This window comes from Hemicordylus capensis, chromosome 2 (genome assembly GCF_027244095.1).
Source record: "Hemicordylus capensis ecotype Gifberg chromosome 2, rHemCap1.1.pri, whole genome shotgun sequence".
NCBI classification, from domain to species: domain Eukaryota; kingdom Metazoa; phylum Chordata; class Lepidosauria; order Squamata; family Cordylidae; genus Hemicordylus; species Hemicordylus capensis.
In genome coordinates this window covers 178,776,132-178,798,689 of record NC_069658.1, presented here as the reverse complement: position 1 = coordinate 178,798,689, position 22,558 = coordinate 178,776,132, and the positions used below count along the sequence as shown (strand labels likewise).

General features: G+C 50.4%; 1 protein-coding gene across 1 annotated transcript; it reads left to right on the top strand.

Annotated features, from left to right (window-relative positions):
* The first annotated feature begins 1,113 nt into the window (after window positions 1-1,113).
* On the top strand, window positions 1,114-18,035 carry MISP3 (MISP family member 3). The gene is made up of 3 exons (XM_053293154.1): window positions 1,114-3,760; window positions 10,280-10,362; window positions 15,892-18,035. Exons 1-3 carry the CDS (start codon window positions 1,114-1,116, stop codon window positions 15,985-15,987), a joined length of 2,826 nt encoding a protein of 941 aa, XP_053149129.1. The 3' UTR covers window positions 15,988-18,035.
* The last annotated feature ends 4,523 nt before the right edge of the window (window positions 18,036-22,558 follow it).

Genomic DNA, 22,558 nt, shown 5'->3' with positions numbered 1-22,558 from the left:
CTCACTGCATACGGTCCATCCTGACCGGCGCGTAGCATCCCTTCCCAGCCCTGCTACCTGCAAATCTTGACTTGGCAATGGGGGGAAACGGAACCGGCTCTACCTGCATGGCAAGCATCTGCTCTGTCACCCAGGAACGATTATGGTGAGATAGGAAGTGACTGGCCCAAGGTCACCTATAAGCTTCATGGCTGTGTGGGGATTTGAATACAGGTCTCCTTGGCCAAAGGCCAAAACCCAACACTGCCCAGGCTCTCTGTGCTAACTACGACCCCTTCCTGAGCTCAGCTCCTAAAGCAGGTTCTCCGTGAGGAAACTGAGTGGCTTATTAGGCAACGGGGGGTGGTGATAGGCCGGTTGGATTCCTGGACAGTTGCTGATGGTGGACGGCAGAAGAAGGAGGGCAGCCCAAAACAGCCTGGATGAGAAGGGAGGTCCTTCTGATCTGGTACAAACAGACAAGGCTTATGGACAATGGCCTGGTTCACACGATTGTTCGAATCTAGGCAATCTGGGCATTACAGTGAGTGGGTGGGAGTGAGGGGCAAATATTTTATGCATTTCCTTTCATGCTTCCCGATCTCTTTTCTTTGCATATGGCATTGACCTGCTTCACACTATCATTTGAATCTAGGTTAAATGTGAGTAACCAACATCCATGTGATTGTGTGAACCCATGCCAAGGTGGTTTATGACCTGAGAGAAATCTGAGATTCCTGAATTAGCGTGGGTTCACACAATAACATTGATGTCGATGACCTAAATTAAACCTAGATGCCCCTCACTCCCATCTACCCTCTGTAATGCCCAGATTGTCTCCGTAAAGCAGTATGTTTGTCCCAGACAGTCCCCACTGGGTCTAGTTTTCTTATTCCAGAGGGTGCACCCCACATGCATGAGAATGCACTCCAGAGAAACCTTGTCCCATGCCCTTTGACATGCCCTTTGGTGTTCTTTGACATTCTTTCACTTTACCAGGAGGAGGAGCCATTGCTTCTTTCTTTCTTGAGATTATGGTGCCCCTCCCACCCCCAATTGGAAAAATACTCTAAAAGGAGATGAATGCTCTTGTTCCAGGTTTCTTGGACATAAAAGAATCACACCTCACATTGGATGACTACAGAAACTCTGCCCTTGCCTCCCCCCACAGCTGGGGAGTACCACAGAGGCACACTTCTGGAAGGCCAGGAGAGCCCCGTGGCAGACGTATTCAGAGGCATGGTGGAGAGTAGGGACGTGGCTAAGAATGTCCCCATAACCAATGCACCAGATGACTCCGTGGTCCCCCCACTTGAGGGTGCCATCAGTTCCCTTGCCAACAAGAATGTACTGGAAGAATCCTCTCCCCCGGTACACAACGACAACGATCCTGTTGAGAAGTCCTCCTCAGCTCCATGTATGCCTTCGGAGGCACTTAAAATGGCCGATGTCTCAAGTCAACCAGACCAAGGGCATGTTAGTGGCCATTTCATACATCAGAACAAGATGCCAGATCCCCCCTCAGAGCAACTGAAAACTGATGATACTCCAAGCCTGCTGGTCCAAGGGGAGGGCGGTAGCCATCTTACATGCCATGGTGAGATACCGGATGCCTTCTCAGAGCAACAAGGCCCTGCTGGGAGCTGGGAGCCGCTGGTCCAAGGAGAGGAGGGAAGGCTTCCTCACGGCCATGATAAAGACCCAGCTGCATCTACTGACACCCTGAAGCCATCTGAAACTCTTGATGCACTCACCAAACTTGATGAAGAGAGCAAGGGAAGCCCCCTTGTTAATCACAGGGATACTTCCGGAGTTCCGCCAGAGAGGCAGGAATCGACCAACACCACACATCCGCTGGGCACAAAAGAGGAGAGCAGCCTTGTGAATGGCCATAGCCAGCCTCCTGGGGCTGCTTCACAATCTCCAGAGCAGCCAGCAGAACCTGACAGGAGCCCCAAACAAGCAACCAGCCGTGAGGAGAACAGCCAGGCCGACTGTGCTATGATTACCCCTGAGGCCCCTGGCACGTTGCTCCTGGGGGCAAATTCTCCAAGGCAACCACCGGGAGGAGACGGCTTTGCCTCCCTTGACCCCCTCCTCAGTTCTGCTCCCTCTGCTGAGTCCCAAGGGGCACGTCATACTGCCCGCACGGTGAATCAAGAGGTCGAGCTGGGCTGCCACCAAACGGCAGAGAGAGTGGAGGAGACAAGAGAGCTGGGCGGGCTGGGTCCTCAGTCGCTAGCTGCCGAGAGAGATCTGGGTCACTTGAACGGGCAGTTCTCGAGGGAGGACTCCCAGGCCGACGGAAAGCAGGTTGCTCGAGGGGCCAGCTGCACCTCCGCGGCACCTTCCCCAGCATCAGCAGCCCCTCCGTCGGATGTGGACGGCACTTTCTGCCAGCAGAGGGCAGCAGGCCCAGGTTGTGAGACTCCCCCTCAGGCAGCCCCAGTGCGGTCTCCTGTGGCAACCGGTGACTCTTCTTGCGGGCCTGCCCACCAGGGCCCGGCTCCTGTGTGTGACAGGCAAGACAGGGAGGGGCTGGCTGTCCATGAATCAAGTGAAGCCGGCGATCGCAATACACCCCAGGGTGAGGTTGGAGCCAAGGCTGTGCTGGAATCTGAGAAGGGAGAGGGAGCAGCCGGGGACGCTGACGCCGGGCCTGAAGAAGCCACCGGAGGAGAACCAGAAGCCGGTGCCAAGGACCCAGCTGCTGCCCAAGTGCGGGCCAGGGATTGGGAATCCCCCGAGTTGGACGTTCTAACTAGTACCAGGGATCTGGCTGATCCCCAAGACCCAGCTGGTGCCATGGTCCTAGCCAGCGCTGAAGATCCACTCGGTGCCAGGGACAGAGCAGACTCTGGAGATCTGGCCAGTGCCAGCTCCCCAGTGGCGGCGGCAGGGGCGCCTACAGAGCAGACTGGCTCCAGTCTAACACCTACAGATGACCTGTTAACAGGTGTGGTGGACCCTTCGGCCGGTGCTGGAGACCTGGTGAGTGTCGCAGATGCCGTTCGTTCCCCGCCCGCTTCTGATGAGCCCTCCACGGCCGGTGGCTCCGGCTGCCCCACGAACTGGGTGGGGAATACTGAGGATAATCTGGAGGCTCCCCATTCCACCAACGAGACCCCTATTGAGAAGGAGATCCGCCTGCACCTGGAGCGAGAGGAGCTCCTGAGACGGGAACGGGGCCTGGCTAGCCCGCGGGTCACCCAGGAGTATGTGGAGGTGCGGATCAGGCCGATCCTGAACCAGAGTGTGCCCCCATCCCCACTGCCTAAGGAGAAGGAGCGCCAGTGGGCTGGTGTTCAGATGCAGCGGGAGATCCAGCGCGAGTGTCGGCGTGAAGAGGACCTGGTACAACTGGGGAAGGTGCGGGGAGCCTATGACCGTGGGACACCCCAAGAAATGCAGGAGAAGAAGATGCTCTTCGAACAGCACTCCAGCCTCGAGTCTTCGGCCTCCAGGAAAGCGGTGCAGAGCAGCACCGAGGGAATGAGGGGACCATCCTTTGCCGAGGCCAACAGTGCGACCAATGTGGTCATCCTGGACTCTGGTGCTCTGCTGCGATCCCAGCGGCCCCCCTTAGAAAGGACCCCCGTGGCCAACCCCTTCTTCTGCTTGCGTGCCAAAAGCCCCCAGTCTCTGCTGGAGCAGGAGGTCCAGGAGGCCCAGCAACGGGAACAGGAACTGCAGAGGCAGAGGTACAACCTGTATGGCTCAGCACTGCCCTGTCGCTCTGCGGAGGCTTCGGATCAGGAAGAGGAGAGCCCCACCCAACCAGGTAAGTGCGGGGCGGGCGGGTGGGTTTCCACATGAAGATTATACAATAGGTGAAACGGAAACAAAGATCTGAGTCGTCCAGTGAAATGGATGAGTAATATATCCATGGGAGCAGATGAGTCTCTCAGTCTCTGTTAACCACCCTAGCTGAATGGAACTTCCATGTTCAGAAGCAGCGTACCTCCGAATACCAGCTGCAAGGTTAGACTGCAAACGACAGGGGAAGGCTCCTCCCATCATGCCCTGCTTGTGGGCTTCCCAGAGGCGCCTGGGTAACTACTGTGCAGAACAGGAGGTTGGCCTAGATGGACCCTCAGTCAGATCTAGCTCTCCTTATGCTCGTACATGCTGGTGTAGCACAGAAAGGCAAAGACTGCTGTGGCATCTTCAGAGTTTTCATGGGCAAGGGACTGATTCAGCTGATTTATTATTATTATTATTATTATTATTATTATTATTATTATTATTATTATTACATTTATATCCCACTCTTCCTCCAAGGAGCCCAGAGTGGTGTACTATATACTTGAGTTTCTCCTCACAACAAGCCTGTGAAGTAGGTTAGGCTGAGAGGGAAGTGACTGGCCCAGAGTCACCCAGCTAGTATCATGGCTGAATGGGGATTTGAACTTGGGTTTCCCCGGTCCTAGTCCAGCACTCTAACCACTACACCACGCTGGCTCTCCCAACTGATGCAGGAGTGAAGCTAAGAGAGAAAGGGGGTGCATGCACAAAGGCAGGGCTGCCCAAACAACACAAGCAGGTGCTTGGGAGAGTACTATTTCTAGAGTACTAGTGAAACAGATGCTACCCGAAAGGTGCATCCCAAGATCCCTTGCAATGTCACAGAAGATGCTGGGCATGTATTTATTCATTACATGCATATCCCACTTTTATTCTATCACGGAACTCAAAGGCCATTTTCTATCCAGGCGCTAGCCAGACCCAGGCCTGCTGCCTGGTTTCTCCAGCAAGGTAGCTCCATCATGTGGCTTTGGACCCAGTCCTGGAATGAGATATGTACGAATATTCATGTTCTCAGTCTGACTGGTCATCATCTAGGGGGCAAAAGAAGAATATTCCCGAAATGGTTAAATTTGGCAGTGACCACGTGGCTACCTCGCTTTTGCTTGCAGCATGTGAGGTCGGTTTTTCTAGAGCTAATAGCGATTCACCCACACTCATGCCACTTTCATGTCTGGTTAATTGGTTTGGTAGGCTTTTACATGGTTTCAGAAACCTCATAGATCAGTTTGACTGAAGGTGACAGTGGGACAAAAGGCATGTCTATGTCATGGAAAGTGGTGGCTTTCTTCAACTGTTTTCAACTCTTAAATATGGATGCTTTCCTCACGATCCGTGATGCTCTTCTCGATCTGTGATGCTCTTCTTACGATCCGTGATGCTCTTCTCACGATCCGTGAGAAGAACTTCTTCTGGGTCTGCAGGGAGGGTGGGCATAGCCCGTCGCGGAGCCGGCAGGGGCTGTGGGGATCGGGGGCCACGCAGCCCCCGGAAGCTCCAGGATGCCCCGCGCAAGTGTGCGGGGCTTCTTGGAGAGACCCCCGAGCCTGGGAGGCTGCTTTTAGCCTCCCGGTCAGGGGTCTTCCCATGTGCTGCAGCGACACATGAGCAGGAAAATGAGGTTAACGAAGCACTCACTCCATCAACCTCATTTAAGGGGAGGGGGAATTAGGCGGGCTAGCCACCTTGGGAGCAGCGGGCTTACCTACGAGCCCCGTGGTTCCCACGATCCCTGGAAAACAGGCTAAGCTCCCTTAGCCCGCTTCCCAGTGATCGTGGGAATAGCCTCGTTGTCTTATTGCCTGCTCCAGCCTTTTCTTGACTCCAATCATCCAGAGTTATTGACACTGCAGGCACCTTTCCACACTTGCCCATTCTTTGGGTCTGGATTTCGTGGGTTGTTCAGTCGGGTCAGGTAGAGGGTTGGACTGGACGGCCTCTTAGTCTTTCCAAGTCCTCCAGTTCTGTGACCGTGCAAATCGGTTCTAAAACGGCACGTGCTGTGGGTGAGTCGCTTTCTCTCAGTCTCTTCCGCAAACTGGAAATGATAACGAGGCCCTCCGAGGAACGTTCGGAGCCGCTCTGCAGGAGTGGCGGAGGAGGGGAGTGATGGGCCAGAACGTCCCGGGTTCAAATTGTGCCTTAGCCACCAAGTAGTAGGCAATTGCTGTATATGGGGATAATACGGATCACTTGGTAGGGCTGCTGTAAGGATTTCAGGAGAATGTACTCTGCTCTGTGAACACTTTGACTCACTACTATATGAGTGCTAAGTCAATAGATCTCTAATGCACAAAAGCATTCCAGGCAGGGGAGTAGCTATAAGTGAGCGGATGGGTTCAAAGAACCCAAGCTCCTAAGGCCCCACCCCCAGCTCCACCCCTCCCTATTTTCTTCATTCTCTCCCTCACTCTGAGGGACCGCAGGGGAGAGGGGTGAACACGGGCCCCCCTCCCCTAGCTACGCCCCTGATTCCAGACATGATTGTCTTGGCATGTATCCTCTTATGGACAAACTGGACATAATGGTGGCAGCTTCCATGAAACTGCCCCCAGTCACCCAGAATGAAGGGCTAGCAGTCTGATGTTAACAGCAAAAAGTGGACATTGGTGATGATGTTGATGCAGAACCTCATAAGAACATAGGAAGCTGCCTTATACTGAGTCAGACCATTGGTCCATCTAGCTCAGTATTGTCTACACAGACTGGCAGTGGCTTCTCCAAGGTGGCAGGCAGGAATCTCTCTCAGCCCTGTCTTCGAGATGCCAGGGAGGGAACTGGGAACCTCCTGCATGCAAGCAGGCAGATGTTCTTCTCAGAGCAGCCCCATCCCCTAAGGGGAATATCTTCCAGTGCTCACACATGTAGTCTCCCATTCAAATGTGAACCAGAGTGGACCCTGCTTAGCAAAGGAGACAATTCATGCTTGCTATCACAAGACCAGCTCTCCACCCAGCTCTCCACCTCCCCTCTGCACACACACACACACACACACACACACAGCTTCTTTCCCCCCCGAGCACTTTTTCCTGCAGCCAGTGTTGAAAATGATCTTGGCAGGATGAAAAGCACTGGCAGAGTGGGGCCGTAGGGAGGAGGTAAGCAGCAAGTGGGAGCAGGTTCAGTGCCTCTCCAACACTGCACCCCCTTGTGCTGCTAAGTCCAACACCCTGCCTCTCCTCTCGATATGACTGGGGCAGCTCAATGTTCAAGCATATGGGACTGCTGACATCACATCCTGTTTGGCCCTCCCAAGACTGGTGGACGTGTATTGATACTTGAGGTATGTTTACCCGGGCTTTGGGTGGTATGCCTGAGTGCTGCATACACATTTCTGCCTTGTGTATCTCCATAGTCTCTTGTGCATACAAGGCATGCACACTGATACCTCACACTTTTTATGTGGGCGTGTGTATGATGTTAGCTGTACATTTGTGGGAACATATGCATGTGCCTCTTTCTTTTGGTGTGATGCCAGCATTCGTGACTCTACAGTACACACATGTATATGTGCATACAATATACTATTTGTGGTGCCTGTACACACAAGGACTGCACATACATGCACAAATTACTCTATCTATCTATCTATCTATCTGTCCTGCACTATATTTCACTACTGCTATGAGCCAACTATTTATGTACTGTTCCCAGCATGGGGGTGCCATATAATTTTCTATGCAAAGCACTACTTTATTTAAAAAAAAATCTATCCTATTTTTATACCGCCTGATATATACATCTCTAGGCGGTGTACAAAACACAATATAAAACAGAGTAAAAACAGTTCACAAAATTCAGTAAAAATCATCTCATAAGATAAAAGCAAATTAAACCATTGAAAATTAATTGCAAGCCTTAGAAAACAGGTGTGGGTCTTCCTAAAAGCAAACCGAGAAGGAGATGCTCTTATTTCAACAGGGAGCATATTCTAAACTCCCGGGGCAGCCACAGAGAAGGCCTGGTCCCGAGTCGCCACCAAACAAGCTGGCGGCAACCGTAACTGGACCTCTCCAGAAGATCTGAATAGGCGGCAGGGTTCATGACAAAGAAGGCACTCTCTTAAATACCCTGGGCCCAAACCGTGAAGGGCTTAATAGGTAATAACCAGCACTTTGTGTTTCACTCGGAAACATATTGGCAGCCAGTGCAGTTCTTTTACAATGAGTGTTATATGGTCCCTTCAGGTTGTTGCCTTTTGTTCTTGTTTTGCATATTTTATACTTTGCAGGGCACTCCAGCCCCATTCTGTGACTGCCTAGAAATGTTATTCAGGCACCTTTCAGGCTTCTGAGGTTTCAGCCCACACTCTCTCAAGCATGTTTCTGTGGCTGTAAGGGTTGGAAATGTGTTGTTTGTTTGCTAAGATGACATTTTTAGGAAGCTGAATTTGGTACCCATTAATGCACTCTGTAGCAGCATCCTGTGCTTCCACAGAACCTCTGTGCTTTCCACAGCCCTTTTTATCTTCTGACTTTATAGCGGCAGGGCTTGATAGGCAAAGCTTATCTTCCGACTTTATTTATTTTATTTTATTTATTTTTACATTTTATATCCCGCTCTTCCTCCAAGGAGCCCAGAGAGCGGTGTACTACATACTTAAGTTTCTCCTCACAACAACCCTGTGAAGTAGGTTAGGCTGAGAGAGAAGTGACTGGCCCAGAGTCACCCAGCAAGTCTCATGGCTGAATGGGGACTTGAACTCGGGTCTCCCCGGTCCTAGTCCAGCACTCTAACCACTACACCACGCTGGCTTTATAGCTGCAGGGCCTGATAGGCAAAGCTGCTTAACAACACATGTTGCACATTCACAAAAAGGCCAGTATGGTTTCACATGTTGAATCAAACCCCAGTTTCATTATGGGGTCACTCATGGGGAGCAGCTGTGGGGGGAGGGGGCTGGATGACAAATTTGGGACCACAGTGGGAGCAAAGGGTTAAAGCCCCGCCCCAGTCTGGATCCCTTTGCCCTACAGCTGCTGTTTACTAAAGAAAAGTTTAGTGCTTTGTTCTTAAGGATGTGTCTCATGTAAGAGGACGGCCAGCAGCATGGTGGATGGACTCGATTACGACAGCAATGAATGCACCACTGAGAGACCTTAAAGGCCAGGTTGAAGACAGATCATCCTGGAGAGAATCTACCTACGTGGTCACTAAGAGTCAACACCAACTTGACAGCACTTAATCAATCACTCGATCAATCAATCAAATCAACAGGCACACATTGAACTGTGAAAATGGAAATACACAGAAACCTCTGGATGCCGTTTTAGGCTCGCATGATGACATCCTGTTTCGAACTTGAGTCCATGCTATTCAGGCAAAAGACATTTGGGGAGTGAATAGAGCATGAGGGTGCTGAGGAGGAGTTTATTGACAGAGCTGTCACTATTTGTTCTGGCTTGACGAGGGGCTTAGAGTGGTTTGTAATTACCAACAGTAATTAAGGTGCCACAGAAGTCTATTGGTTTTGTCTGGACTGTGTCTCAGGTTAAGGCCCTCTTGGATTCTCCCCCATTTCTGCCCCACCACCATTCAACCAGCTGCTGCTTGTATATTGCAGCCCCTTCATATCCTGCCAACAGGGCAAGATCGGCCATGAAGCAGAGTGAGGCAGCCCACCTGGAGTGTCATAGGCTTAGGTGCCCATAAAAGAGCAGCAAATGGAACAGCGACATTATTATTAGATTTTTTTACCACCCATTGGGGCGTGGGTGGGATGACCACTCAAAGTTTCTGCTTCAGGCACCGAAATGTCTTTGGGCCATTTCTGCTTCCTGGGTTAGAGCCCTGCCACTAAGGGCTTGTGAGGTGGGTTGTAGCTGTCCTGTGGATATTGAGTTCTCCCCTAATTCGTTTGCCTCACCTATGCTACTACACATATGAGGCTGAGCCACAGCTGCTGCTGCTGCTGCATCTGCTGCTGCAGATGAGAACCTGACACCAAGCAGAGTCAGAGTGTGTACTTAGTGGGTGGTGACAGGAGGTCTCTCACAGGGTGGACTTTAACAGTCAGCTAACAGTGAACCAGAATGAAAGAGAAACTTGCCTGCCATCAGCATGTGTGTCCAGGAAGGTGTGTCCAGGGAAATATCCCCAGTGGGACACAAGGATTATTAAACTCCCAAGGACTGTGAGAAACAGTTTGCCTGGCAGGGGTGCTGGAAGAAGGACCCCTCTCTCTTTGGTATTGGCTGCAGTCAGGGGTATAGTGGAGGGGGGGACACGCAGGGGCGGAGCGCCGGTACTTCTTGGCTTCTCTGGCTGTTGGCGTGGGCATGGCCGTGAAGTCTATCATGGAGAGCGCCCGCCTGTACTTCTGAATTGGGAATGACATCGCTGGCTGCAGTGCCAACATCTGCCTGGGAGTCCCATGCCGTCTAACCTGGACTCTCATCCTAGATGTGCATGAGCTTGGTTGAGGGAAATGCACTCTGCACGTGCTCGGGAGCACTCCCATATGAGTGAACCCTCTCTCTTTCTCTCTCTTTTTCAGAGCGACCGTTGTGTAAGAAGCTGGATTTCACGTGGCCCCCTCCAAGCCCTGCTGAGAGCTCCCAGGTGAATGGCCTCCATCAGGTAACAACCCCCACATGCCCACGGTGGTGTCACCGACTATGACTGGTGTGATCAGGCACACCGCTGGCTGCCTACCTGAGCCAGGAAGCACGTGACTACTTGCTAGCATGTGTGTGGCAGGGCCGCAGGGCAGACAGAGCACAAATAGCACACCTGGGGCAAAAAATGTGAAATGGAATCGGCCTCCATGTACCCATTACACAGGCAGAGTCTCTTGATATTCTGCACATCCTTGTGCAGAAGGGAGCAGCACAGAACACAGTCCTTGTCCAAACAGACTCTCTTTCTCCTGCCATACAAGGGCCAGCACCTTATAGTGCGTTTCCTGACCCGTGAATGAAACCCAGGCACCCAAGAGACCGCATGAAATTCAGCAGAAACACTATTTGTGCCTCCTGGCAGAACAACGTGAGGCTCACTTGGTAGGCATTCACAGATAATATGCAGGAGCTTTCCAAAGCACAGGGGCCACAGTACTTACCATACTACCTTTCCAGCCCTGGTTCTAGCTTTGGCCATTCTAAACTGTTGTGAAGCAGGCAGGCAGAGCAGACATGATCTCCTATCAGCAGATAGCACATGAGCTGATAGAGAGACATTTCACCACCTTCAAAAATTGCATTACATACTCTAAGAGACATGCTTCAACATCCTCTATACCAGGAGCTCCCAACCTTGTGTCCCCAGATGCTATTGGACTACAACCTCTATCATCCCCTGCTAACTATTAGCAGTCCCCTGCAAATTGAGCAAAGAGGCACCTTTAAAAAGTGGTGATTCTGTTTATTGAACAGGGGGAGAGCAACTGGCCCGATCCATCCCCAGCACAGCATCACTCCAGTGGCTGTTGCTGGTGTCTATCTTATGTTTCTTTTTTAGATTGTGAGCTCTTTGGGGACAGGGAACCATTTCATTCATTCATTCATATCTATCTATCTATCTATCTATCTATCTATCTATCTATCTATCTATCTAAACCGCTTTGGGAACTTTTGTTGGAAAGTGGTATATACAGGTATGTATGCATTGTATTCATTCCCAGCCCCAATGGTGCATTAACCCCAGGGTGCAGAGTGAAGGCTTTGTAATGCTGTGCATCATGTCACCCATTATTTTCTAGAGGCTATGTGGAGGGAGCAGAATCCTGAAGAAGGGCAACTCTTGCAACTCACTTTAAAAGAAAAAAGGAATGGGGCATCTCCAAGAGGCAAAAATAGCGATAAAGAAGGGACAGTGATTTACCAGAAACAGAAATAGGACTGTTGGAGCCTATGAGGTTCAGCCCCTGATATCTGCAGTGAGCAGCAGAGGAGCAGGTACCGACCTGCTCTCTTCACTTTTAAAGATGCCCCAGCTGAGCTTCGAATCTGTGCATGAATCCCGATTTGTGTACCTCTCTAAAGACTGCTGCCTGAGATCCTGCAGAGCCACTGCCAGTCAGTGTACCAGGCCTGCTCAACGTAGACCCCCCCCCAGCCGTTTTTGGACTACAACTCCCATAATCCCCAGCCACAGTGTCCAATAGCCAGGGATTATGGGAACTGTAGGCCAACATCTGCAGGAGGGCCTAAGTTGATGGACCTGGGATCTAACTCGGCAAAAGGCAGCTCCCTTCAGTTTTACAGTGACTTGTGAGGAAAACCGTTCAGTCAAAACTGTCTGTTTCTCTTCCGCCCTTAATGGCATACACACAATCTATTGCCTGAGGAAACAGTGGAAAGCAGTGTCGGTTATCATTCCCTTTGCATACCTCATTCTCCTTATAACAAAAAAAAACCCTCAATGGGCTCATTGTGAGGCATTTACATTTTGTTTCATTTGTGCTGATAGCAATAGGCAGGCAAGTAAAGCACCACAGTGCTGAGCCTTCTGTTTTCATGTTCCTCCTGTGACTAAGTCCACATGGCTACAAATAGCGGCAGGGAATTCGACCTTAGTTTGTTTCAGTTGCTTGCTTATTGATATGGCAGACGGTTGCCAGAACCTAAGGGGTATACTCGTGGGTCAAATGGGCCGTAAGCCAGAATTTGGCTTTTTAAAAGCCAAATCTGGCCACCTAGGGGACACACACGCGCACACAGCCATCCAATTGTTGAACATTCAAAGTACTTCTTCAACTCCAAGCCTGAGGCCATTACCTTGTTATGGAGGCCATTCTTATTCTGAGGCAAAATTATGCCTGCTGCCAGCGGTGGCCCTACCATGAGGCAAGGGGCAGATTTTGGCCATCATTCGGAGTAGCAGTTCCCATGATTTTTGATCGTCTGTGAGTAAAAAGCAAGGTAGAAGGGGGAGGAAGTCATTTGTGTGTGAGGATCACACTGGGAGGGCTTTTCGTACCACCTCATTCAAGAGCTGGGTACAGCTGTTGGGTAGGATGGAGCCCTCATACCCAGCACGAGCCTCACACACGATCACTCCTACCTTGCTTTTTACTCACAGACAATCAAAAATAGGGAATGCACACAGCTTCCAAACTTGGGTAGGACACTTATCCTATCCTTTTGAGGATCGTGTGTAGTGTGTGTGTGTGTGTGTGTGTGTGTGTGTGTGTGAGTGAGAGAGAGAGAGAGAGAGAGATCTCCAACCAATGGGGCTCAATCCACTTGGAACTTTTCCTGCTGTCTGTTATAGGAGATCTTCCAGTATTTAGCATGAGGTGGTGTTGCTGGGTTTCCTGCTGCAGCTAAATGTTTCAGGCCTTCAGGATCGGGCAGTCTTCAGTCCTGCATGGTCTACTCCCCTGGGTCCCAGGAAATAGCCTGAGGGCACATAATAGCACCACTTTACTGAAGATAAGCACATCTAGCTTTGGTTAGAGCCTGAAGACCCTGTGTATGCTGCCTTCAGTTCCATGGTGGAAGAAAGCACGGCAGTCCTTCAGTGCTGTGTGTGTGTATGTGTGTAATTATGGGGGAAATAGCAATAGCAATAGCACTTACATTTATATACCGCTCTATAGCCGGAGCTCTCTAAGCAGTTTACAATGATTTCAGCATATTGCCCCCAACATTCTGGGTACTCATTTTACCGACCTCGGAAGGATGGAAGGCTGAGTCAACCTTGAGCCCCTGGTCAGGATCGAACTTGTAACCTTCTGGTTACAGGGCGGCAGTTTTACCACTGCGCTCCCCAGGAAAGCTGGGGAGTGGGGCTTAATTAAACCCATAAGCCTCACTCTCAGATTCCCCCCCTCCCCAGTCATGGCCAAATCATGCCCCCTCTGTAGTGTTCTAAAAACAACATCGAACTGGGCCAACACAAAAGGTAAGAGGCTCAGGCCCCTCTGGCACCTTCTAATTCAAGCACTAGAACTGGGGTAGGCAATCTTGGCTCTTCAGCTGTTGTTGAACTACAACTCCCATCATCCCCAGCCACCATAAATTGCGGCGGCACTAGAAGAAAGGCGCTAGAAGAAAGGTAGGATAGACATGTAATTTATAAATAAATTCTTTTGAAAATATCTAGAACCCCCTTTGTCCACCGATATGTTTCTAATATATAAAGCACACTTGGGATCAAATATATACATACTTGGGATCTTTTAACAGTTAGGACATCACTAATCTGTGTTGTGATCCTGAGTATTCATTCTTGCTTGCTTAAGAATGTTAGAGGTTCCTGGCTGGCTCAGATCAAGGATCGCCGAGACCAGCATTCTTTGCAAGAATTCCTGCAGCTGCATGCACTCAATAGTCCACCCTGAACTGGGCAGTGGCCCCCAGCAGATCACAGTCGGCCTTTTGCCCATGGACATTGTGGCATGCAATGAATGGGACCCCTGGGTTGCCCCGTGGCATCTCTCCAACTCTTGCCGGGTTCCACGCTCTACTTCTGGAAGTTCATTCGACTCTTGCAAAGGAACACATATTTGAATAAGGAGCGTGTAGTCCTGGAACTACTTGAGCCTCTTCACAGATGCATGGAAACACCTTCATATGGTGGAGTGACTCTTTGGGGTCATAGGAAAGCATGGCAGCATGCTGCCACCTTAATTAGTGGGCGAAAGGGATAGCCTCTGGATTTCCTGCTTCTAGCACGGAAAGCATCTTGTGTGTCACTATGTGCACATGGACTTGCATGGCCGCAGACCACAACTCCAAATGCCCTGGTGCCTTTCAACATAACTGGGTAATTGCTTAAACTACAGCTGCCTTCATTAGATGCATGAGGAAGGACCCATTTGTGCTAGGCATGTGTGAGCACTGTAAGATAGTCCCCTCAGGGAGTTATTCGCACTTGGCTTCAGGCTTCGGGGTAAACGTTGAGCGAAGCCACTTTGAAGTACACTTGCGGCATTGAGGGAAGCATCCCCTCCCCTCTGCTCTCAGTTTTCTTTTGAAACAAGTCCACATGGCATGCTCCGTGTTTTCCTTCTAGCCAATTGGGCAGCGTGGGGGAGGGAGGAGAGAGAACTCCCTGCAGAGATAGATCGGCATTTCTGAAGAGAGCATGCCTCTTATCATGCTAATGATTCTACCTCAGTGCCTCTCCCATTTGCTCAGAAAAAGTAGCTTAAAACCAACACTTAAAAAACCCCTGGACATACACTGAGATAAGCTAGCATTCGCATCACAAAGCCCGGTTTGTGTATGGACTGGGTCCAAAAATCTCAAAGGGACTTCGAGGTAAGTTTGGCTGGTTTGTGAACGCACACACTCTCTTCTGAAGGAAATTCGGGGCAGAAGCCCTGTGTGTAAAGTCTCCAGGGGATGGGGCCACTCTGGGAAGAGCAGAAGGTTCTAACTTCCTTGCCTGCCATCTCCAGATAGGACTGAGAGAGATTCCTGCCTGCAATCTTGGAGAAGCTGCTGCCAATCTGTGTAGACAATACTGAGCTAGATGGACCAATGGTCTGACTCGGTATATGGCAGCTTCTTATATGCTAGAACAGCAAGGAGTGTGGATTAGAGACTGTGTTCCATCTGGGGTTCCTTCCATCTGGGGCTCCTTGTCCTTCAGTCTTCCTTGGACTCCAAGCTGCTGCTTGGCCCCTGCAGGTGCTGGTTCAGAACTTGGGCTCAAACAACACTTGCACCCAAATCATGCATTTTTCTTTGCAGAGAAACTAGATTCCTTGATGCTGAGTCTTTTTTTCTGTTCCGTACCAATCAGACCCAGACATCCCTTCCTTTTAACCATTTCTCTGCCAGAGAAAGCCCCATGGTCTCTTATGACGAATATGAATACAACAAATATTTATATACTGCTTTTCAACAAAAGTCCCCAAAACTGTTGATAGATAGATAGATAGATAGATAGATAGATAGATAGATAGATAGATAGATAGATAGGCAGGCTCCCTGTCCCCCAAAGGGCACACAATCTAAAAAGTAAATATAAGACAGACATCAGCAATAGCCACTGGAGGGATGCTGTACTGGAGATGGATAGGGCCAGTTGCTCTCCCCCTGCTAAATATAGAGAATCATAATTTTTAAAAAGTGACTCTTTGCTCTTGCTTGAGTTTTTCCTGGCTCTCCATAAGCTCTTGCTCACACTTTCCTTTCTCTCTCTCTCTCCTCACAGCCAGAGAGAAGCCCTCGAACCCTTCGCCGCCAGAAGAGTGCCTTAATTGAGCGCTGGGAGTCGGGGACCATTGGCAACCAGGAAAGCCAGGATTAAGGGCTGCTACAGCAAAAAGAAGCAGTGGGTTGAATCTCCAGCGATGAGACACATGGGCAGTCCAAGGCCTCCCCCTACCTTGCTCTAGACATCCCATGCCATGTATGAGCGCACGTCCGACACTGGCCACATGTTCTTTCCGCTCAGCCTTTTCATTTGACAACCCACATTCAAGAGCATGTCTGCATGCAACCAACTTGATCAGAGGCTTGATAGAACACAGCTAGCTGGCCTCCCTCTCCCAAATTTCTCTTTGGGACAAGGAAGAGAGACTAGAGGCAGGTCCCAAAGCATCACTCTTCACACTAGTTTCATGGCATGTAGGTACACTTGGAGGAGGAGGATGCTTCGTTACATGTCCTCTCCACGCAAAGCTAGGTTTTGCCTAGATCAGATCTGCATTGGGCTGCCAGACAAGGAGGTTTCAAGATGGGGAGCCATTGGGAGAGGCAGGCACAGGAAGCGGGGGGGGGCGCTGGCAGCTGTGCATGGGGGCCTGCTGTGAAGTTGTTGTTGGGGAGGGGTGTGCCTGTGTGCGGAGAGGAGTTGTCTCGTGCCAGCAGCAACCTGCCCTCTTTGGGCCTGGGAGTTAACTGGTTCGGGGGGGGGGGGGCAGAAGTCTGGGCTGACGTGCCTCTGAGCACATATCCTCAGGGAAGTGGAGAGGAGAGGAGAGCTGGTCTTGTGGCAGCAAGCTTGACTTGTCCCCTTAGCTAAGCAGGGTCTGCCCTGGTTGCATATGAATGGGGGACTTGATGTGTGAGCACTGTCAGATATTCCCCTCAGGGGATGGAACCGCTCTGGGAAGAGCAGAAGTATTCAGTTTCCCTCCCTGGCTTCTCCAAGATAAGGCTGAGAGAGATTCCTGCCTGCAACCTTGGAGAAGCCGCTGCCAGTCTGTGAAGACAATTCTGAGCTAGATAGACCAATGGTCTGACTCAGTATATGGCAGCTTCCTATGTTCCTAAGTGGTGAGTGCTGGTCCCTGCAAGACTGTTTTGTACTCGTACCCATCTTTGATATGCGGTGTGTGTATTTTGTCCTTAGACATTCATACTGAAGGACAAAGATGTCTTTCAGGAACCAGCCCGTGCAGGCAACTTATGCCAACACATTTCATTGGAGATGAAACATGGCAAGAAAAACAACTTATCAAAGCTTTGCCCTTGACTTCTTTCCCCCCCCTGCAGAACAAGCATCTTTCAGTTCAAAGAGATGCTTGCCTTTGTCTGTGCCAGTGAGAATTAAAAGTCATTCAAACAGGAGTGATTCCAGACTGTTGCCTTTCGTAAACTCTAGAGAACTCTTGGCCTCCCACAAGAGGAGGAGTCAGATGGAGTTTGGGATGGAGAAGAAATCTGGACTATTAAGGACTTGTTGGGATGATGGTAAGCATGGAGTACTGTTAAATATTCCGGCTGACTCTTTTGCTCTGCCTACCCGGCCTCTAAATGTCAGTAGCTAATCTGTTGTGACGGCACAGTGGGTCTGCGTTATTTCTGTACATGCATCAGCTGCCTGGCCCTGGGCTTGCAGGAACCTCTGTGGCATCACAGGGACCTGATACAGGCCTTATATATAATGACAGCCATTTGTTCAGCTGCTCTGATGTCACAGAGGGCCTTTGTAAGCTCTAGTCGAGATCAGTGACAACTCTTGGAAAACCTTTGATTTTGAATGCCGACATCCATAGGCTATTTGAAATATGCTGACATATATTTAGGCCATGGTCTTTTGAATAACAAGTCACAGGTACAGAACAGTCATGGAGCCTTAGAACAGAGCAGTCGTGGAGCTTTTTGCCAGAAACAAACAGACAACAACACTCAGAGGCGTAACGGCGGGAAACGGCACCCAGGGCAAGCTCTGCCCCTGAAATTGCGCCCACCCCACATACCTGCGCCCCCCTGGCCGGAGTGAGCGCGGCGGCGGCGGGCGGTGGCAGATCGCGCGGCGGCGGGAGGCAGCGGGAGTGAGCGCAGCGGTGGCAGCGGATCGCCGAGTGCGGCGGCAGCGGGCAGCGGCGGATCGCCGAGTGCAGCAGTGGCGGGCGGCGGCGGATCGCTGAGTGCAGCAGTGGCGGGCGGTGGCAGATCGCCGAGTGCGGCAGAGTGACGCCAAGGCCTGCCGTCTGGCCCGGCATCGCTTCCCAACTGCGAGGCGCGCCTGCACAGTTCATTCTATGAACTGCGCAGGCACACCTGTGCAGTTGGGAAGCGACGCCGGGCCAGACGGCAGGCCTTGGTGTCACTCTGCTGCATTCAGCAATCCACTGCCGCCCGCCACCGCCGCACTCGGCGATCCGCCACCCGCCACCGCTCACTCCCGCAGCTGCCCACACTGACGCGCAATCCGGGGGGGGGGGTCGGGGGGCATGCCACTTTTTGGCGCCCCCCCACGTGACCCACCAGAGTAGCGCCCAGGGCACGTGCCCTGCCTGCCCCCCTATCATTACGCCCCTGACAACACTTGCTACTTAGATGGGAGCACACTGCAAAATCCCATGGAATACTCCTCTGAGAGCAATCCCATAGAATACTCCTCCAGTTCTCTCAGAGGAAGATTTCCTGCACTCTTGGATCAGGAAGTATTCTCTAGATATTCTTGAAGCTTGGATCAAGAAGTATTCTCTAGAATACTTGCACCCCCTGATTTCCCCGTTCTTGGCAGAAGAAACCTTGGGACTTCATATTGCTGTCCCCCCACCGCCCCCAGAGTCAAAGTGGTTCAGGTGCCACTTCTTATTGCACCAACTGCATTGCTTCTGCAAGGCCTGCCTGAGAAAATCTGTGCAGCTGAAAAGCTTGCTGCTCTACATGTTGTTCCAATACAAGATTCCCCAAGTTAAGCATTTTGAACCTTAGCCGCAAAATTCCACGCTGATCTGATACTGGATTCACACACTCTTCCCCCACAACTGTTGTCGTCTGGAACCCTCCTTTGAGGATCAGGCCCTGCTGCTGTGCAGTCAAAGTATAGGCTAGGGATGTGCACAAGCCATCTGGCTGGCAGTTTGGTGGCGGGGGGCGGGGTTACCTTGAAGGGACCATGAGAGTGATCTTACCCCCCCCCCTGTTTCCCCTGCCAGCGCTGTCTCCAAAATTGCTGGTGCGGGGTGGCAGCATACCTCCTTGCTGCCCCGGTCAGCATCAAACCAGAAGTGCCGGGCACTTCTGGTTTGATGCTGACCGGGGCGGCAAGGAGGTATGCTGCCACCCCGCACCAGCAATTTTGGAGACAGCACCAATGGGGGAAACACAGTGGGGGCAGGGGGAGAGCACTCTTAAAGGTAACCACCCCGCTGCTAAACTGGCCAAATGCCTGAACGCCAGACCGGTTCGGAGGTCTGCTAAAGGACCTCCGAACCGGTTTATGCATATCCCTAGTACAGGCTAGCAGGATCACATTAGGATGCTCTGAAAGGGGGTGGTTCCCATGATCTTTTGTGCCTCAACCCATTTTGCAGGAGGAAAAGGCATTTTTCACACATAGTTAGAACAGTGCTCAATTGATACTATCAGCAAGGGCACAGATCCCTCCCCCTGCCAATCATCTGTGGAGTCTTCCCCCTTATTTTAGTGAACTCTTTCCTGCCAAATCTATTAACCCATATCTCACCACCACCACCACACAAAAAAAAGTCTTTCCTCCCCACCAAAAGAATTTAACTGAGGAGTTGCTTCTCAAGCTTTCCCTTGCTGATAATAGGCAGAAGCACAGAAAAGTCATCCCTGAGCTGCTGAACATTGTTCTTCTGCCTTGTGCAGTGGCAACTAACACACCGGTTGCACGTTGCTTCCACCTGCTTCCCAAGGGAACTGACCCAGTAGGGCTTCCTTCACTGATATTTAAAGACAGAAGGAGCCAAGGGTGACTTTACCAAGGGACGTGGAGAAACAGTGGTCTCAGGTAGCAGAATATGAGGGCCATTAAGGCAACTTAGTTGAGTGAGGGGATAGTTCTGAACCAGAGAACATCATTCTCCTGCACGAGCCCCTCTGAGATCAACGAAAGCTGCAGAAGCAGACAGTCTTCCCAGTGGGGCTTGCATAGAGAAACATCCAGTGGTCTGGCTGTGTCCCGTGATAATTAGTAGAAATCATTTCCTGCACCAGAAATGCCTTGTGCTGGCTCTGGGAGACCACCTTGGTAGATCCTCTTTCGTCTGTATTTAACAGTAATTAATCTACTCATGATTTAGAGGGATGGGTCTACCACAGCATCCCTTTCTCCAGGCAATGACATTTCAATGCATTTGAGTGGTATTTTATTTGCAATAAAATCTAACCAAGGGGGAGAAAAAGCTGTCTGCCTTGGCTGATTTTGTGTGCACCGTACCATTTCATTTTGCCCTGCCCTCCTTCTGTGGCAACAAAGGAAGAATCTGACAATATACAGTAATTACCTTAGTAAGGCAGAACAGGACCTCAAGAGGCTGGTGTGGGGGTGGCAGCATTCAGCAACACAGAGGCTTGCATTGCCATGATTATTTTACTGGTCTGACCAGTTAAACTACATTCTGGAAAGTAACAGGCACTTGGATCAGGAAGTTTTCCACACCAGGTCGTTTTCCAGACTACACACTGCAATGGGTTCACGTTTCCGTTAAGTGCCCCCCTGTATTTATTATTTTTATTTATTTATTTTACATATTTTTATAACGCCCCAAACTTGAGTCTCTGGGTGGTTTACAACAAAATCAAAAAACATTAAAACATTAGTTAAAAACAAAACCAAGAAATTTAAAATATGACCATTTAAAATTTTTTAAAATATTCTAAAACAACATTAAAAACAATCAAAATAGTACCAGTTAAAAGCCTGGGTGAACAGGTGCGTCTTTAAAGACTTTTTAAAAATTGTCTGTGCTCTGACATTGCAGTCATTGCATTGTCACCAGGGTGCCGTGCATATTTCCGATGCCTTGTTTTAGCTTTTATTGATGCGTTATAACCCTATAACGCGGTAATAGCATTGCAGGAAACTAGCTGTATTTTTCCATTGTAGGGAGGTTTGCCCCGCTGTTTATGCATTGCAGCGTGTTGCAGTGTGGACAGTTATTTTCATAATATTTTTTGGTTGAATTCCTGGTGGGTGTGAGGGAGGGGGCGGGTGCTGCTTATGGTGGGGAGGGGACAGAGGCTCCATCCCCCGCTTCCCCACCAAAAGCATGCTGCCCGCCAAAAGGGGCACCACCGGCCAGCAGGTTTGCTTCCGATCAGATCGCATTTAACTCTGGGGTTCCTGTGGTACCCCCTTTTAATTCCCTATTAATTTGTGCCCAAGGGGCTGTGGGAGCTGGATGGCCATTCGCTGGAGCAGCCACTAAATGAATTATTTTAAAACTTTTCCTCCCGAGTTCTTGCGCAAGGGTGGAATCCATAAGGCTGCAAGGGTGCAACCCTTTTCTCATCTGCTTTCAGCTTTTGATTGTGATCATATTTGCTTATTTTTTAAAAAAATTCTTATTTACATTTTATATCCCGCTCTTCCTCCAAGGAGCCCAGAGCGGTGTACTACATACTTAGGTTTCTCCTCACAACAACCCTGTGAAGTAGGTTAGGCTGAGAGAGAAGTGACTGGCCCAGAGTCACCCAGCAAGTATCATGGCTGAATGGGGATTTGAACTCAGGTCTCCCCGGTCCTAGTCCCACTACACCATGCGGGCAAGCATTGCAAATCTCATAGTCTGGAAAATGCCATTGCTTTTAGCTCGCATTTCTTCCAGAATGGAGCAGGTGCATTCACATTTTGGCCAGATTTACCCCAAAGTCCCTGCGAGCTATCAGGGACCAGCACACACCCTTCGGGTTTTTTCACTGTGCGTTAGAATGTAGCCCAATTATAACCGGGGTTAAAAAGTCCACTTTTTGTGTTGTTTTTGGGGGGCAACTTCAAACTCTCATGAAAGCCTCGCAGAAAACCTGTGGTAAAGCCTGCTGTCTGGGGAAACTCCTGGGAAACCTACCTATTCCCAAGTCAGCTTAACAAAAACGGGTATTCACCACAGACACGCCAGGCTTAGCTCTCTGCACGACCCACCAGATTCTGCCTTGGCTGCTCACACCATCCTCCAGCCAAGTTCGGCCGGGCTCTGCTGGGGTGGCTGTGATACAAGCCGAACTTGGCTGGAGGATGGTGTGAGCAGCCAAGGCAGAATCTGGTGGGTCGTGCAGAGAGTCAGTCCTGGTTTGCATTTGGATGGATGACTACATGTGAGCACTGTCCGCTATAAGATATTCCCCTTAGGGCAGGCCTGCTCAACTCAGGCCCCCCAGCTGTTTTTTGACTACAACTCCCATAATTCTCAGCCACAGCAGCCAATAGCCAGGAATTATGGGAATTGTAGGCCAACATCTGCAGGAGGGCCGAAGTTGAGCAGGCCTGCCTTAGGGGATGGGGCCGTAGGTCGGTGGTAGAGCATCTGCTTGCATGTAAGTTTAGACAATGCTGAGCTAGATGGACCAATGACCTGCCTCAGTATAAGGCAGCTTCCTATGCTCCTAAAGGCACATGTTTGTAAATAAATGGATACTGTATATATCTCAAAAGGAGGAAGCTACCACAAGTA